Below are 20326 nucleotides of genomic sequence, written 5' to 3' on the forward strand. Positions count from 1 at the left end.
TTAAGAATCATGTAGGACTCTATGAAGAGAAATAACCTACCAGTGGTCGGAGTACCAGAACAGGGAGGGATAACAGAAAATACAAAGAGAATTGTCACAAATTTCTTGGCGGAAAACTTCCCTGATATCGTGAAAGATGAGAAGATAACTATCCAAGATGCTCATCAAACTCCACGTAACTTAGATCTTAAAACAAAGTCACCAAGACATAGTATAATCAAACTTGCCACAACCAAGGATAAAGAGGGAATTTTAAGAGCAGCTAGGGATAAACGAAAAATCACATACAAGGAAGAGTGACTAAGAATAAGCTCAGACTACTCGGCAGAAACCATGCAGGAAAGAAAGTAATGGCGTGACTTATATAAAGCACTGACGGAAAAAAACTGCCAGCCAAGAATCACATATCCAGCAAAACTGTCTCTCAAATGTAAAGGTGAAATTAGGATATTTCCAGATAAACACAAGTTTAAAAAAAATTTTTTTTTTTTAGGGAATTCAAAAAAAACCAAACCAAAACTACAAGAAATACTAAAGGGAGTTCTTTGGTTAGAAAATCAATAATATCAGGTATCAACTCAAGTCTCGAACACTGGACAGAGCAATCAGATGTCCACTCAGAGAGGGAAATAACAAAATTAAATCAAGATTTCAACAAATGCTCAAAACAGGGAAAAAGCAATGTTATTATGTAAAAGAAGGCTCCATTAAAACAATAAAGAGGGACTAAGAAATGTAGTCACAGATCTTTTATATGGAGAGGAAGACTAGGTGATACAAAGAAATAAAAGTTAGGTTTAAATTTAGAAGAATAGGGGTAAATATGATGGTAACCACAAAGGAGACAAACTATCCTACACCTCAAAATAAAATGCAAGAAAAAAATAGAGAATCAGCAGAAACCAAATCAACAACAATGAATAAGAGGAAAAGACAACATATAAACTAAATTAAAAATTAAGTGGGAAAAGGAAACTGTCAACAACACACAAAAAGAGACATCAAAATGATAGCACTAAATTCATAGCTGTCCATAAGTACATTAAATGTAAATGGACTAAATGCACCAATAAAGAGATAGAGAGTGGCAGAATGAATTAAACAACATGATCTGCTATATGCTACCTACAAGACACACACCTAGACTCTGAGACACAAACTAAAACAATGAGAAAAGAGCAGGAGTGGCAATATTAATTTCTCACAAAATAGACTTTAAACTTAAATCCATCATAAAGCATGAGGAAGGACCTTATATAATAATTAAATGGACAATATACTAGAAGAGTATAACCATATTAAATATTTATGCACCCAGTGACAGGGCTGCAAGATACATAAAATAAATTCTAACAGCACTGAAAAGTGAGATGGAAAGCTCCACAATAATAGTAGACTTCAACACACCACTTTCGGTGAAGAACAGGACATCCAGAAAGAAGCTCAATAAAGACGCAGAAAACCTAAATCCCACAACAAACCAACCTGAACTCATAGATATACACAGAACACTCCACTCAACAGCAACCAAGTACACTTTCTTTTCTAGTGCGCGTGAAACAGTCTCTAGAATAGGCCCCATATTAGATCATAAAGCAAGCCTGAGCAGAATCTAAAACACTGAAATAATACAAAGCATCTTCTCTGACCATAAGGCCCTAAGAGTAGAAATCAATACTAGAAAAAGCAGGGAAAAGGAATCAAACACTTAGGAACTTAACAACACCCTGCTCAAAAAAGACTGGATTAGATAAGACATTAAGGATGGAATAAAGAAATCCATAGAAACCAATGAGAATGAAAACATTTCCTATCATAACCTTTGGGACACAGTGAAAGCAGTACTCAGAGGCCAATTTATATCAATAAATGCACACATACAAAAAGAAGAAAGGGCCAAAATCAAAGAATTATCCCTACAATTTGAACAAATAGAAAGAGAGCAACAAAAAAAACCCACCGACACCAGAAGAAAACAAATAATAAAAATTAGAGCTGAACTAAATGAAATAGAAAACAGAAAAACAATTGAATGAATTAACAAGACCAAAAGCTGGTTTTTTGAAAATATCAACAAAATTGATAAACCACTGGCCAAACTGACAAAAGAAAAACAGGAGAGGAATCAAATAACCCGAATAAGAAATGAGAGGGGTGATATTACAACAGACCCAACTGAAATTAAAAGAATATCACATTACTATGAAAAACTACACTCAAACAAATTTGAAAACCTAGAAGAAATGGATGAATTTATAGAAACACACTACCTACCTAAACTAACACAAACAGAGGTAGAACAACTAAATAGATCCATAACAAAAGAAGAGATTGAAAAGGTAATCAAAAAATTTCCAACAAAAAAAAATCCCTGGGCCCGATGGCTCCACTGAAGAGTTCTACCAAACTTTCAGAGAAGAGTTAAAACCTCTACTACGGAATACTACCAAACTCATTCTGTGATGCCACCATATCCCTGATACCAAAACCAGGTAACGACAAGACAAAAAAAGAAACTTATACACCTATATCCCTCGTGAATGTAGATGCAAAAATCCTCAACAAAATTCTAGCGAATAGAATTCAACAACATATCAAAAAAATAATTCAACATGACCAAGTGGGATTCATACCAGGTATGCAGGGATGGTTCAACACTAGAAAAACAATTAATGTAATCCACCACATAAATAAAACAAAAGACAAGAATCACATGATTTTATCAATTGATGCAGAAAAGGCATTTGACAAAGTCCAACACTCATTCACGATAAACACTCTCAGCAAAATAGGAATAGAAGGATAATTCCTCAACATAATAAAGGGCATTTATACAAAGCCAACAGCCAACATCACCCTAAGTGGAGAAAGCCTGAAAGCATTCCCACTGAGATCAGGAACCAGACAAAGATACCCTTTATCACCACTCTTAGTCAACATTGTGCGGAAGTCCTAGCCAGAGTAATTAGGCTAGATAAAGAAATAAAGGGCATCCAGATTGGCAAGGAAGAAGTAAAATTATCTCTATTTGTAGATGACATGATCTTATACACAGAAAACCCTAAGAAATCCTGCAGAAAATTACTGAAACTAATAGAAGAGTTCAGCAGAGTATCCGGATACATGATAAACATACAAAAATCAGTTGGATCCCTCTACACCAAGAAAAAGAACATCAAAGTGGAAATCACCAAATCAATGCCATTTACAGTAGCCCCCAAGAAGATAAAATACTTAGGAATAAATCTTACCAGAGATGTAAAAGACTTATACAAAGAAAACTACAGTACACTTCTGTAAGAAACCAAAAGAGACTTACATAAGTGGAAGAACGTACCTTGCTCGTGGATAGGAACACTTAACATTATAAAAATGTCCATTCTACCAAAAGCGATCTATACATTTAATGCAATTCTGATCCAAATCCCAACAACATTCTTTAATGAGATGGAGAAACAAATCACCAACTTCATATGGAAGAGAAAGAGGCCCCAGATAAATAAGGTATTACTGAAAAAGAAGAACAAAGTGGGAGGCCTTACTTTCCCTTATTTTAGAACCTATTATACTGCCACAGTAGTCAAAACAGCCTGGTACTGGTACAACAACAGATACATAGACCAACGGAACAGAATTGAGAATCCAGACATAAATCCATCCACATATGAGCCGTTGATTTGACAAAGGCCCCAAAACAGTTAAATGGGGAAAGACAGTCTTTTTAAGAAATGGTGTTGGCATAACTGGATATCCATCTGCAAAAAAATGAAACAAGACCCAAACCTCACTCCATGCACAAAAACGAGCTCAAAATGGATCAAAGACCTACATATAAAATCTAAAACGATAAAGATCATGGAAGAAAAAACAGGGGCAATGTTAGGAGCCCCAATACATGGCATACACAGTATACAAAATATTAGAAAGAATGTAGAAAAAAAACTAGGTAACTGGGAGCTCCTAAAAATCAAACACCTTTGCTCATTCGAGACTTTGCCAAAAGAGTAAAAAGACTACCTACAGACTGGGAAAAAGTTTTTAGCTATGACATTTCTGATCAGCGCCTGATCTTAAAATCTACATGATGCTGCAAAAACTCAACTGCAAAAAGACAAATAACCCAATTAAAAAATGGCAAAAGATATGAATAGACACTTCACTAAAGAAGACATAGGCAGCTAACAGATATATGAGGAAATGTTTACGATCATTAGCCATCAAAGAAATGCAGATCAAAACTACAATGAGATTTCATCTCAACCCAACAAGGCTGGCATTAATCCAAACAACACAAAATAATAAATGTTGGAAAAGCTGTGGAGAGATTGGAACAATTATACACTGCCGGTGGGAATATAAAATGGTACAACCACTTTGGAAATCGATTTGACGCCTCCTTAAAAAGCTAGAAATAGAACTACCATACGATCCAGCTACCCCACTCCTTGAAATATATCCTAGAGAAATAAGAGCCTTTACACGAACAGATATATGCACACCCATGTTTATTGCAGCACTGTTTACAATAGCAAAAAGATGGAAGCAACCAAGGTGCCCATCAACAGATGAATGGATAAATTATGGTATATTCACACAATGGAATACTACGCATCGATAAAGAACAGTGAGGAATCTGTGAAACATTTCATAACATGGAGGAACCTGGAAGGCATTATCCTGAGTGAAATTAGTCATTTGCAAAAGGACAAATATTGTAGAAGACCACTATTATAAGAACTCAAGAAATAGTTTAAACAGAGAAGAGAATATTCTTTGATGGTTACGAAAGGGGGTAGGGAGGGAGGTGGTATTCACTACTTAGATAGTAGATAAGAGCTACTTTAGGTGAAGGGAAAGACAACAAATGATACAGGGGAGGTCAAGCACAACTGGACTAAACCAAAAGCAAAGAAGTTTCCTGAATAAACTGAATGCTTCGAAGGCCAGTGGAGCATGGGCGGGGGTTTGAGGATCATGGTTTCAGGGGACATCTAAGTTAACTGGCATAATAAAATCTATTAAGAAAACAGTCTTCATCCACTTCAGACAGTGGCATCTGGGGTCTTAAATGCTAGCAAGCGGCCATCTAAGATGCGTCAATTGGTCTCAACCCACCTGGACGAAAGAAGAATGAAGAACACCAAGTACACAAGGTAATTACGAGCTCAAGAGACAGAAAGGGCCACATTAACCAGAGACTACATCAGCCTGAGACCGGAAGAACTAGATGGTGCCCGGCTACAACCAATAACTGCCCTGACAAGGAACACACCAGAGAAGCCCTGAGGAAGCAGGAGAGCAGTGAGATGCAGACCCCAAATTCTCGTAAAAAAACTAGACTTAATGGTCTGACTGAGACCAGAAGGACCCCGGTGGTCATGGCCCCCAGGCCTTCTGTTAGCCCAGGATAGGAACCACTCCCAAAGCCAACTCTTCAGACAGGGCCTTGACTGCATAATGGGATAGAAAAAGATGTTGGTGAAGAATGATCTTCTTGGCTCAAGTAGACACTTGAGACTATGCTGGCATCTCCTATCTGGAGGGGAGATGAAACGGCAGAGTAGGTCAGGTGCTGGTGGAATGGACATGAAAAGAGAGAGTAGAGGGAAAGAGCAGGCTGCCTCATTAGGTGGAGAGCAATTAGGAGTATACAGCAAGGTGTATATAAATTTTTGTATGAGAGATTGACTTGATTTGTAAACTTTCACTTAAAGCACAATTTAAAAAAAAGGCAGAATCTAAAAAAAAGGAAAACAAGGTTTTTAATCAATTTGCTCCCAAATGTATCATAATTAAAAGAACATTCACAAGTACTAATAATTTAAATAAGGCCTCAAAGGGTTGTGAATATTTTATCAACATCTTGGCATACTTAAACTAAACTTTTTGTAATAATCATAGATGCTCATAATGGAAACCATACAAATTTCATACCAGATAATCAATAAATTTATCAATGTTTTGCAAATACACGGACACAGATAGTTCAGGACTTGACCAAAGTCACAGCATCACGCAGAAATATTTAAACAACCAGTAATAAAACCTGTATTTAGTACATTCCATAATCTGACTTGGATTATTATGCATTTTGGAAGTCATAACATATCCTGCCAATTTACCAACAAACTCACATCCTTAGAAATAAAAGCTTTAAGAAACAGCTGTGTCTACAACCAAAATATAGGCATACCTTTAGTAACTGATGACATATTACAGTCTTCTGGTGGAAGACCTGTCCCGCCATCCTTCCAGTATGGATTCAACTCTCTTTCCAACAGTCTGGACTATAAGAAAACATTTTCAAAGATCAGAATTTAAAAATAACCCCACCACAAAAAAATTAAAAATAATAAAAAATTCAAGACTCACTTAATTGTTGTGACCTTGGACAAATCATTTAAAGCACTCTTAAGACCATGCTCTTCTATAACTTGGAGCAAATCATGCCGAAATTCATTCACTCAATGCTTTTATTGAATGCCTACCACGTCTCAGCTCTGTGCTAGACGCAGGCGACGTAACAGTCAATATACCTGACTCACCCTTCTAGCTTATGATCTAAGTGAGGGGGACAGACAATAAACAAGTAACTGACAAGTGCTTTGAAGATGGGAGACAGACTGCCAAAGCTACACGCAGATTTCAAAACCCCCTCACACTGAAGAACTTTAGATAGGCACTATGGGATGGTAGCTAATAGCACATTGCAGCCCCTAAGGAGGCAAGAGGCCACAGACACGGCCTCGAACACTGGCTTTCAAATTTTTTATTGACCATGACTCACAGTGAAAAAGAGAGAAAATGTGGCCAAAACAAAGTTTTAGGATACAAAATGTAGCTTTATTACATGTAATACATGCTGCATTTTATTTTTTTTAATACTGATTGCAATGAATTAATTTTATTACCTGCATTTTGAAAAACACAAGCCTAGAAGACTAATGATATCCCCGATATCAAGAAGAGACAGAAAATCAACACGCTTCATAACAAAGCTTCAGCTAAGGGCCATCATTTTAGACATCTTCCGATCACTTTCATTTTATCCTCACTGCTATTATAGGATTAACATTTGGTTTTAACGGGAGGGCTAATTTTTTCTCAAAAAGAAATTAAATACTTATCACTTCTTAAGAATACAACGATGTACAAAGAACAACACGCCTATACTGACATGCAGATATTTGAATATTGGCTAATCTCACTCACTGATCTAAATGATTTACTCCTATACACAACCATCTGAATTCTTACCTAAGCAAAATCACAAATTATTATAGGTTCTCAAATTTCAGAACTCAATTTAAGGATTTACAGAGCAGTATGATTTTGGGCTATGATAAACTGGGATTAATAGAGAAATTAATAGTAATTCTACAATTTCAAATATACGAAGTCAAAAGGCATCTGCTACATGCAGAGTTCCATACCAGCTGCTAAGGAAGATAAAAATACGAACAGAGCATAGTATCTCAAAAAGTTTATGATTATTATAAAGGAGATAAGACAAGACTAATACAGTACTTTACAGAAAACTACAAGTACTACAGTAAAGGAACAAATAAAGTTACATGGAAACACAAAGGGCAATGAGATTTACTTCAGCCAAGGGAAACAGGAAGAGTTTCAGAGAATAAATGAAATAGACTTTGAAGGAGAAACAGGATGCAGATATACAGAGATGAAGGGAATTCAGTTAGAAAAAAAGACAGAAAAAAAAATTTCAAACACAGTTTGCAGAGAAATACGAGGGAAAGTGACTAGTTTGGTTGATACAAATGACCTAAGAAAAAGAAATTTGCCTTAAACACCTATCTAATCAGTTTAACTCTATTTTGCAGGCAGCTGTTGGGGGTCTCTAAAGGAGAAGAATATTAATATAGCATGCTTCTTTTCAGTCCAGGTCCTGAACAAGTTGAGAAAGAAAACAAAAACACAGGAGACAGAAGACAAACAGCTAAATTGAAGAGAAGCTTTCAGTGAGAGCCAAATGAGCCTATTTACTGACCCCCAAAAGGAGCAGACTTGCCCACTTTAAGAAAGCACTTTGCCAACACCCACTACTACCCCACTCCCCACCAGGTCTCTACAAGCACCTGTTCCAAAACGCAAGAAAGGCTGAGCTAAGCCAAGCACGCCCACCCAGTGTATTCTCTGCAACTTTATCAACAGAAAACTTACTCCAAATCCTCAGGGACAGAATGAGAGGACAGGGGGCATGAAATATCACTAGTAGAGCTTCCTCCACCAGGAAGGAACACAGCTGAATCACTGAAGGCTTCTGATCAGAATAATGATGTACTTTGAAAAAATTAACCCGACATCAGTTGTGGGATGCTGGAAAACAATCTAAGATGGTATTGTAGTTGCCCAGGCAAGAATAAATAAGTGCCTGAACCATATGTTAAACTGCAAATGTCTCATTTCTAGATTTATCCTCAGTTCATTACACATATGAACTCAGCCCTAGTTTACAGATGAGTTAAACAAGGCACAGAGATGTTAAGTAACTTTCCCAAGGACACATAACTAATAAGTGGTATAAACTACAGCAGTAGCAGTAGGAATGAGAAAGATAATTCAGATGCAAAAGACTAAAATATTTAGTCGGTGAGCAGAAGGTCAATACATGTCAACTTAATTGAATCAGAGTTTATATAAGATTTTATAAACAAATATTTAAAAAAATGATAGTGATTAGAAATCCTGGAATTCAAAACTGGAAAGTTGGTAAGGGAAAAAAAAACAAGACAAATCATTAGTTTCTCAGGAAAAGTGAAAATAGGATTATATAATAGTATTTCTAAGAAAACTGATTACTATTTCAATCTATGAAAGATAATTAGGAGCTTACTATGTTCTACCACTTGATATGGAGAATAAGTCAGAATATAAGCAAAACATAAAATCACAATTCAAGGTTACATTGACCATCAATACCCACAAATAGCAGAGCATGACCTCAGAAATAAGCATGTGATGGCACTGGGTAAAAATCATCTCCCAGACTTCACACAGTTCCTCTTTCTTGATCCACTATCCACTAGTTACTCCCCTATTGCTAGGTGTACTTTTCCTTTCCTCTGTTAATACAATGAATTCCAACTCCTTCAGGTCTAACTCAGAGACAAAGATATTTTACAGAACTTAGACTGTTTCAAAAAGCCCTGGCCTCCAGTGTTCCATATGGATAGCTGCTTAATCATAAGCCAATACAATTTACCACAATTATATTTTCAGAATTAAAATTCGACTGGGAAAAAAAAAAAAAAAAAAACACAGCAGGTAACAATATTGATCCTGGCAGTTTTATGATCACTCTTTGATATTTTCCATAATTTTTTTACTTATGCAGCATTCAGGGTAAATTCATAAAGACTATCTTCTTGTTCACTAATTCTCTTTAGCTGTATTCAATCCATCATTTAACCCATCCACTGCATTTCTAATTTCAATTGTATTTTTCATTTCTAGAAGTTCTAGTTGGCTCTTTTTCAAATTTGTATTCTTAATAATCTTTTACTCCTTACTCATTTTTTCCATACCCACTGCTATTTTATAAAGCAACTAAATATTCCAATAGATACAGGTTTTATAGGTCTGATTCTGCTATTTATTGTTTCATATGACTCTCATGGGCTATCCTTCTATTTTTATGTATTTTAATGACTTTTAGATTATGACCTCATATTTTCCAGAACTTTATTTCAGGAAACATTTGAGGCCTGAGGACTGGTGGTTACTGCTACTAAGTGCTTCAAGGCATTACCAACTGAGGAACATTGTTGTTGTTACTGTATGCTGTAGAGTGGATTCTGACTCATAGAGATCCTATATGACAGAGCAGAATTGCCCCACAGGGTTTCCTAGGCTTAGTCATTGCGCTACCAGGGCTCCTTAACTCAGGAATACTTTAAAATAAATTCTCACCTTGAAGATTTTCAAACCACACAAGTAGCATGAATTCAAGCTATAAGCCACTATGAAACCTGGCTATAAATCATAACAGGGCCAACTTGTGGTTATATATTCCCTGGGGAGATATCCCCCCTAGCCATACAAGATGCCTGATAAGACAGGCAAGTTTTCTTGCCTTTCAATTGGTTTTTTTTCCCAACTTCATCTTTTCACTGAGGGTATATCCCTCCAGAGTCCCAAATATACAGCAGTTCAACAACCAAATTCACTCATCTCATGCAAGCTCTTGAATTTATGTCCTATCCTCAAGCGTCCATTAAAATTGAAGTTCTAGATTACCAGGACTGGGTGATGCCCCAGGAATGCCACCCGCTTCAGTGCTTTCTTATAACTTCTCAGGATTCATGCTTTTGCCTCACTGCTGATTCTCTAAAAATTTCCCAGTTTTTTCTTGCCAGTACAATGACACTAATAATGTAAAATAATGTAAAACAAATAGGTCTGTTTTAAGGAGCCCTGGTGGCACAACAGTTAAGCACTTGGCTGCTAACCAAAAGGTTGGTGGTTTGAACCCACCTAGCAGCCCCACAGCAGAAAGGCCTGGTGACCCACCCTCACAAGGTTACAGCCTAGATAACCCTATGGGGCACCCTATGGGGCACCCTACAGGGAACCCTATGGGGAACCCTACGGGGCACCCTACGGGGCACCCTACGGGGCAGTGCTGCTCTACCACATGGGGTTGCTACGGTCGAAATCGACTCAGCAGCACCTAACAACAACAAGGTTTACCTTATATTTTATCCAGAATTTTCAGATGCCTTGAAATGGAATCATTTTTTCAGGGTAGCTAATTCATCATGTTAACAGAAATAGAAGTTGAGAGGATTCACTTTTAATTCAGCAGTTTTTATTTAAATTCAGTAGTCATTCAATTCCTCTAGATTTATAAATCTCAGTATATTTTTAAGCTGACTTCCACAGGACACTTATTTTAAAAGAACTTACATTACATTTCATAGCTGTTCTCATTAATATTATTAAAACAGAAGAGTAAATATTTTACAAGTAAAACTGGGAATGTATAAATGTTCTTATCAGCTTCTTAAAAGGAAAATTAGGAAGTTAAAGCATTTTAAACATTCTCTTACCTGCTCAACTGCTTGGGCTTTCTCCTGCTCAATTTTCCTCAGAGTTTCTTTTTCAGCTTTGAGTGATGACAATGATACAGTTTTAACAGACATAAAGTCAACAGTCATCCACTCATCCCTCTGTTAAAAAAAGGAAGTCATTTCCATCTAAATTGACTACAACTTAACAATAAACACTTAATAAACCTGGATACAAAACCTATGTAATTGTATAACTTCAAGCAACTTTCTTAATCTCTTTAAGCCTCAGTCTCCTCTATAAAATGGGATAAAAATCCTAACTTTTTATCAATAGCGTAGGTGTGTATATCACAAATCGTGAACCCTAACGGAAACTATGGATTTTAGTTAATAATAATATATCAACATTGGTTCAATTGTAATAAATGTACCTTAATTCAAGATGTTAATAATAGGTGAAAGTAGGGGGTATATGAGAATTCACTGTACTTTCTGTTCACTTTCTCTATAAACTTAAAAGCACTCTAAAAATTAAAATCTATTAATTAAAAAAAAAAAAATCCTATCTTTTTCAGAACCATTGTAAGGAATAAATATCAGATATAAGGCATCCAGTACAGTGCCTGGCACTAAACAAGCACGCAAACATTAGTGATAAGTTACATTCTTCCTTGGGCATACAAGTGACAACCCCAAATATGTGAACTATTTAACTGTAAGTGTTGCTAAGAAAATTAGGGCATGTAGTAAAGAAAAAAAAAAAATGTTATTGAACTCTACAGACTATAAAAAGGTCAGATAGTGGTATCAGTACAAAACTTCAAGTACATAAGGGAAAGAGCCACTTCTCTATCAACACCGGAGGCAGGAAACCCTCCAAGGGAACAGAATACAGACGAGCACTCAGTCTGTCAACCAGGAGGAGAAGCGATGTCTAAAGGCTCAGCAAATGGTATTACCGCCAAAAATTACTCAAAAAACTACATTATTTTTAGGCTAGCTCTTCTCCTGAATAAATTATAATCGTATTTCATTTTAGCATTCACCTACTCTTTGAAGTTAACACTTCTTTGTTTAAAACTAAGTGGTTTACCTGAATAACTTCGTTGTCTTCTTTTTCTGAGTTTTCATTTTTCACTTTCCAGGCCTTTTCTTTGCTAGCAGTCTGAGATGGAACAGCTTCAACCCACTCATCTTCAGAACTCTAGGAATATTTAGCACACAAGTGAAATTCTTAAATTTACATACTTTGATGTAAAAATTCTGTACTGTTGTTAAATGGTAGAACTTCAGCTGCCAGATCTCCTAGAGAAAATTCTTACACTATTATTTCCTCTTTAAAAAATGACACAGAAAATTTGAAGGACTCCCTTTGAGCTAAGCCCACAAAACAGAAACCAAATTAGTTCTGTTTTCTTAGTGGTTTATTATCAAACCAAGGGAAAGCAAAAAAACGAAACAAAACAAAACAGTAACCAGAGGTGCCAGGAAATAACGCATCTAGCACAGAGCTACAGTTCCTACTGACATCAAGCAATGCTGACCTCTCTGCTTGAGTAGAAAAGGAAAAACACATCCAAGTAAATGAGTTTGTTGTTTGTCCTTAAGTTTCAAATTCTGAAATTTCTTTGGATCTAAAAATACACAGATCTCAGGTGACAAGGCACGTGTTAATTGTGTTTAAATGTAAGATTATTAAATCATCCAAGGAGCATTTAGTCAATATTCCTTATGTGTTCGGACTTATGTCACGTTTTGGCTTTTGTTTTCAACAAACGTATCGATCAACACTTTTATGTACTTTCACACAGACTATCACACTGACTCCTTAAAACAACCCTATAAATACTCTTTTGGCTTTACATATAAGGAAAGCTCCCCAAAGTTAAGTAACTTACCCAAGGTTACATAGTACCCGAGTGGAAGAACCAGGATACAAATCTTGATTTATCCAGCTCTAAAATGGAGCTGTAGAAATTCAGTGTAAAAAAGCACTTGCTAACACACTGTTGAGAAACTTCAAAGCCAAGGGAGGAAAAGCAGTGAATAGCAGGGTTCACATCACAACTTAAGTTTCCTGAATGAGATCAGTATTCTTCCATTCCACCAAGTTCTTGAAAATTACCTAAAGCTTTCTTTGACTACCCTAAAACCCAGTGCCATCAAGTGGATTCCAACTCACAGCGACCCTATAAGACAGAGTAGAACTGCCCCACAGAGTTTCCATGGAGCGCCTGCATAAATATGTCTGTTCAAAGGTATAAACCACGTGGAGTAGATATGTGGCATCTCAGATGCCAACTGGAGCCTTGGTGGTGCAGCGGTTAAGAGCTACGGCTGCTCACCAAAAGGCTGGCAGTTCAAATCCACCAGCTGCTCCCTGGAAATCCTATGGGGCAGTTCTACTCTGTCCTATAGGGTCACTATAAGTTAGAATCGACTCGACGGCAATGGGTTTGGTTTTTGGTTTTAACTGCCAACTATCTCCCAATGCAGAGCAGACTTTATTTATTTATTTACTTACTTACTTAGTTACTTACTTTTGGCCTTGATGCGGATTTACAGAAACCTGAGAACTAGTTATTTATATTTATAGTTACAATTTTTAAAAATAATCAGTATAAATGTATTGCTGGTCTACTCATGTACATACTGTTTAAGCAATTGAGAGAGTCTAAATTCCTACTTAATTTGACTGTGTGGATCATAACAAATTATGGATAACATTGCAAAGAATGGGAATCCCACAATACTTAATTGTGCTCATGAGGAATCCGTACATAGACTAAGAGGCAGTTGTTAGAACAGAACAAGGGGATACTATGTGGCTTAAAATTAGGAAAGGTGTACATCAGGGTGGTATCTTTCAGTATACTTATTCAATCTGTATGCTGAGCAAATAATCTGAGAAGCTGGACTATATGAACAAGAACTGGGCATTAGGATTGGGGAAGACTCATTGACAACCTGCGTTATGCAGGTAACAAAACCTCTCGCACTGAGGACTTCAAGCATTTACTGATGAAGATCAAAGACGACAGCCTTCAGTATGAATTACACCTCAACATAAATAAAACAAAAATCCTCACAACTGAACCAATAAGCAACATCATGATAAACAGAGAAAATACTGAAGTTGTCAAGGATTTCATTTTACTTGAATCCACAAGCAACACCCATGGAAGCAGCATTGCCAAAAGATACATTGCACTGGGCGAATGTGCTGCAAAAGACTTCTTTAAATTGTTGAAAAATAAAGATATCACTTTGAGGACTAAAGTGCACCTGACCCAAGCCATGGTATTTTCAATCACCTCATATGCATGCAAAAGCAGGACAATGAATAAGGAAGATAGAAGAAGAAATGATGTCTCTGAATTATGGTGTTGGTGAAGAACACTGAATACACCATGAACTGCCAGAAAAAGAATTAGCCAGTGAACACCTTATGAATAGCAGCAGAACACTGTCTGATATAGTGCCAGAAGACAAGCCCCTCAGGTTGGAGGGCACTCAAAATGCGACTGGGGAAGGGCTGCCTCCTCAGAGTAGAATCGACCTTAATGACATGGATGGAATCAAGCTTTCAGGACCTTCATTTGGTGATGTGGCATGACTCAAAATGAGAAGAAACAGCTGCAAACAACAATTAACAGTCAGAATCTGGAATGCACAAAGTATGATCTAGGAAAACTGGAAACTGTCAAAAATAAAATGGAATGCATAACATAGATATCCTAGGCATTAGTGAGCTGAAATGGATTGGTACTGGGCATTTTGAATCAGACAACTATATGGTCTACTATGACAACTTGAAGAGGAATGGTGTAGCATTCATTGTCAAAAAGAACATTTCAAGATCTATTCTGAAGTACAACCCTGTCAGTGATAGGATAATATCCATACACCTACAAGGTAGACCAGTAAATACGACTACCATTCAAATTTACACACCAACCACTAAGGCGAAAGATGAAGAAATTGAAGATTTTTACCAACTTCTGCAGTCTGAAATTAATCGAATATGCAATCAGGATGCACTGATAATTACTGGTGATTGGAATGCGAAAGTTGGAAACAAAGAAGGATGGGTAGTTGGAAATTTATGGCCTTGGTGATAGAAATGATGTCAGAGATCGCATGATAGAATTTAGTAAGACCAACCACTTCTTCGTTGCAAATACCTTTTCACACCAACATAAACAGCAACTATCCCCGTGGACCTCACCACATGGAATACACAGGAATCAGATTGACTACATCTGTGGAAAGAGATGATGGTAAAACTCAGTATCATCAGTCAGAACAAGGCCAGGGGCTGACTGTGGATCAGACCATCAATTACTCACATGCAAGTTCAACTTGAAACTGAAGAAAATTAGAACGAGTCCACAGAGCCAAAGTATGGCCTTGAGTATATCCCACCTTTTAGAGACCATCTCAAGAATAGATCTGATGCATTGAACACTAATGACCAAAGACCAGACGAGTTGCGGAATGACATCAAGGACATCATCCATGAAGAAAGCAAGGGGTCATGTAAAAAGACAAGAAAGAAAGAAAAGGCCTAAACGGATGTCACAAGAGATTCTGAAACTTGCTCTTGAATGTCGAGTAGCTAAAGCAAAAGGAAAAAATGATGAAGTAAAAGAGGTGAACAGAAGATTTCAAAGGGCAGCTCAAGAAGACAAAGTAAAGCATTATGATGACATGTGCAAAGACCTGGAGAAAGAAAACCAGAAGAGAAGAACACACTCAGCATCTGTCAAGCTGAAAGAACTGGAAAGAAAAAACTCAAGCCTCGAGTTCCAAGACTGAAGGATTCTCCGGGGAAAATATTAAATGACACAGGAAGCATCAAAAGAAGATGCAAAGAATACACAGAGTCACTATACCAAAAAGAATTGGTCGACATTCAACCATTTCAGGAGGTAACATATAGTCAGGAACCAATGGTACTGAAGGAAAACGTCCAAGCTGCAGTGAAGGCACTGGGAAAAAATAAGGCTCCAGGAATTGACAGAATACCAACTGAGATATTTCAACAAATGGATCAACGCTGGAAGTGCTCACTCGTCTATGCCAAGAAATTTGCAAGACAGCTACCTAGCTAATCAACTGGAAGAGATCCATGTTTATGCCTATTCCCAAGAAAGGTGATCCAGCTGAATGCGGAAATTATCGAACAATATCATTAATATCACATGCAACAAAAATTTTGCTGAAGATCCTTTAAAAGCGGCTGCAACAGTACATCATGAGGGAACTGCCAGAAATTCAAGCTGGATTCAGAAGATGATACGGAACAAGAGATGTCACTCCTGATGTCAGATGGATCCTGGCTGAAAGCAGAGAATACCAGAAAGATGTTTACCCATGTTTTATTGACTATACAAAGGCACTCAACTGTGCGGAGCATAGCAAATTATGGATAACATTGCAGAGGATGGGGATTTCGGAACTGCGCTCATAAGGTATCTGTACATGGATCAAGAGGCAGTCATTTGAACAGAACAAGGGGATACTGCATTTTTCAAAGTCAGGGAAGGTGTATGTCAGGGTTGTACCCTTTCACCATACTGATTCAATCTGTATGCTGAGCAAATAATCCAAGAATCTGGACTATATGAAGAAGAACATTGCATCAGGACTAGCGGAAGACTCATTAGCAACCTGGGTTATGCAGATGACACAACCTTGCTTGCTGAAAGTGAAGAGGACTTGAAGCACTTACTGATGAAGATCAAAGACTACAGCCTTCAGTATGGATTGCACCTCAACATACAGAAAACAAAAATTCTTGCAACTGGACCAATAAGCAACGTCATGATAAACGGAGGGGAGACTGAGGTTGTCAAGGATTTCATTTTACTTGGATCCACAATCAACACCCATGGAAGCAGCAGTCAAGAAATCAAAAGATGCATCGCATTGAGCAAATTGGCTGCAAGAGAGCTCTTTAAACAGTCAAAAAGCAAGGATGTCACCTTGAGGATTAAGGCATGCCTGACCCAAACCAAGGTGATTTCAATCGCCTTATATACATGCAAAAGCTGGACAACCAGTAAGGAAGACCAAAAAAGAACTGACGCTTTTGAACTGTGGTGCTGGGGAAGAATATTGAATACACCATGGACTGCCAAAAGAACGAACAAATCTGTCTCGTAAGAAGTACAACCAGAATGCTCTTTAGAAGCAGCGATGGCAAGACTACGTCCCACACACTTTGGACATGTTATCAGGAGGGCTCAGTCAGTCCCTGGAGAAGGACATCACGCTTGGTAGAGGGTCAGCGTAAAAGAGGAAGGCCCTCAACGAGACGGATTGACCCAGTGGCTGCAGCAATAGGTTCAAGCACAGCAACAACCGTGAGGACGGCGCAGGACCGGGCAGTGTTTCGTTCCGTTGTGCACAGGGTTGCTATGAGTCAGAACCAACTCGACGGCACCTAACGACAACAATACGACACTTCCTATCCTAGGAAACTTTCATAATCTTATAATAAACCCACCTTTTTTTTTCTGCATAAGCCAATTTTAAGCTCAGTTTCTATTAACTGTAACCAGGAGTCCCAACTAATACTTATCCCCTCCTCACCATCCCAAAACCAGCGGCCTAAGATCACATCTTTTTACCTCTTACTGAGACAACTAGAAAAGTGAAATTAGTCTCCTAGACTCCCATTTTTCCTGCTCCCCTTCCTTCTCCAAGCCTCATCTCAAATACATTTAGAGTAATATAAACAGTATATCTGACCACAGCACTACTCTTACTAAAATGCTTCTATGGCTCTTTTTCACCATCACAACGACTGCTAGTTGCCCAACAACAACGTTCCTCTTCTTTCCTATCAATAAACCAATATGTATTTGGGAAAGCAATGTGCCTCCTTGGTTTGAAAGTAAAGCCTTATGATCAACTGTCCAGGGAAATGCAAATCAAAGTATTATGTAGGACTTTCTGGCAGTCAATAAGAAAGAGAGAGCATCCTCTCTCTTAGTCATCTAGTACTGGTACAACAGAAATGCCACAAGTGGATGGCTTTGACAAAGAGAAATTTATTGTCTCACAGTCCAGGAGGCTACAAGTCCAATTTCAGGGCATTAGTTCCAGGGGAAGCCTTATCTCTGTCAGCTCCGAAGGAAGGTCCTTGTTATCAATTTTCCCCTGGACTAAGAGCTTCTCAGCTCAGGAACCTTAGATCCAAAGGATATGCTCTGTTCCCAGCGTTGCTTTCTTGGTGGTATGAGGTACCCATGCCTCTCTGCTCACTTCTCTCTTTTTTATCTCAAAGGAGATTGGCTTAAGACACAATCTAATCTTGTAGACTGAGTCCTGCCTTATTAACAGAACTGCCACTATTCCCATCTCATCAACATCACAGAGATAGGATTTAGAACACACAGGAAAATCACATCAGATGACAAAATGGTGGACAATCACAGAATACTGAAAATCACAGCCTAGGCAAACTGATTCACGTATTTTTGGGGGACACAATTCAACCTATGACATCCTCTTTTTCTTACTACCTGGACTAAGAGGAAACATTATAAAAATGATAGAGGAGTGAGACAGTAGGAGCCTTTGTCCCAGACAACCACACCAGCCCTAGAGTGCCCACCTGATCTCTTTCATATGAGAGAAAAATAAACTGTCTTGTTTAATCAATGGCTATTATTTTTTTATTTTGAGACTGTCTGATAAATGCAGCTGAACCTCATTAGATGATGCAATCTCTACTGAACGAAGTCAAAGCTCTTGGTTTACAAGGTCCTACCAAACCTTACAGTTCCACCTCCATTCACTCTCATTTGATCTAGTGTTATCCAAACGGCTTATAGTTATACTTACATACACACATACACACTCTCTTTCTCTCATACATCATGGTATCTTATTTTTCCATGCCTTTTTGCTCTTGCAATTCTTTGTGCATGGAATGCCAAATCCACTTTTCTCTGCCCAGATAACTCTTATTCCTCTTTCAAGTCTCAACTCAAGCATAATTTCCTCAATAAGTCTGCAGATGGAATCCTCCCTCACCAATATCCTGTCCTGGCATGGCATCATAAGATTATGTACTGAAATTATTCATCTATTAGATAATGTGTTCCCTAAAAGTTTTTTTTTTTTTTAAGTTTTTATATTTTTATATTCCCCATGCCTAGAACAGTACCTGGCAAAAGCATTCAATAAATGTGTGATGACATTAACTAAATACCCTTTTTCTAATCTTACAGTAGGTACAGTCAGATACTTCAAGCAGCAGCCTATATTCAAGCAATAAATGCCCTGCATTGAATGAAAGCAACACCTATGATAGTTAGTATTCTCAGTTTACTAACATTTACAGAACAATGATACCAATACCATTCTGTATTACTCTCCTTCCTCCCATTCCCTATTGATTTGATTGCTCATTTTCACCAGTATACACTCGCCTCACCAATTCAGCACAACATGTTCCTCTCTCCCCATGCTGTGACCTCAGTTATCTTGCTGCTTACAGCTTCAACCCTCCATTTTACCTTGAACAATTTATAAACCTTCAAGATTAATGTGTCTCCTGACTCAACCTAGCTCCCAGGACTCTCCTTCTCACATGTAGCCTTCATGATTAACCCTACCTAGCACTCAAAGCCTAGAAGGTGATACTAAGACAGAAAGAATGCTACTAGTAAAAAAAAAAAAAAAAAAATCAAAGAAATTCAGGTATTTGTTTCTGGGCATGACAAAATAAATGTCATAAGACTTAGTCTCCTACCACAAACAACTAGAAAACTAAAGAAAATACATGAAACAACTAGTTACAGACAATGAATATCAGCAGTGCAGGGTTGTGGTTCCCAAGAAAAAGGAATTAAATTAGGTGAACCCTACAATCCCAGCTTTATGACTAGAGGCACTTTGTAGGCCATAGCACTGGGAAGGGGTAACACAAAAAGAACATGACAGTCTCATTGAGTTGAGGAGACAGAGGTAGAACCTTACAAAGACTGAGACAAAGGATTACTGAGAAGGAAGGTATACAGACAAAGAGCTCCAGAAATCTACATAAGGGGTCCCTGGAGCCTTTAGCTGAATACCAAGCTAAACGTGCTTAGGATGAGATTCAACAAGGCTAGGCAAAGAATAACTACCAAAAAAAAAAAAAAAAAAACAAGGAAGGAACAATTACTGGGAGAACAACCCCTGGAGCTCACACAGAGCTAGAAGAAGTTCTAGCTCCTACAAATCAGAATGGGGAAATCTCATTGAACTACCAGGGCATCAGTAGAGAAACCACAAGA

General features: G+C 37.7%; 1 protein-coding gene across 5 annotated transcripts in view; it reads right to left on the bottom strand.

The window, feature by feature from the left end:
• CWF19L2 (CWF19 like cell cycle control factor 2) overlaps window positions 1–20326 on the bottom strand; it is a 163909-nt gene that overhangs the window by 113233 nt on the left and 30350 nt on the right. For all 5 annotated transcript variants that reach the window (XR_010322512.1, XR_010322513.1, XM_010595432.3 and 2 more), the window contains 3 exons: window positions 12127–12237; window positions 11073–11192; window positions 6194–6287 (listed from right to left, as the gene is read on the bottom strand). Coding sequence is in view for 3 of the 5 variants with exons in the window: in XM_010595432.3 (XP_010593734.1) it covers window positions 6194–6287; window positions 11073–11192; window positions 12127–12237 (325 nt within the window). In the remaining 2 variants the exon portion in view is untranslated. The remainder of the gene's footprint in view (window positions 1–6193; window positions 6288–11072; window positions 11193–12126; window positions 12238–20326) is intronic.

This window comes from Loxodonta africana, chromosome 7 (genome assembly GCF_030014295.1).
Source record: "Loxodonta africana isolate mLoxAfr1 chromosome 7, mLoxAfr1.hap2, whole genome shotgun sequence".
Lineage (NCBI taxonomy): Eukaryota > Metazoa > Chordata > Mammalia > Proboscidea > Elephantidae > Loxodonta > Loxodonta africana.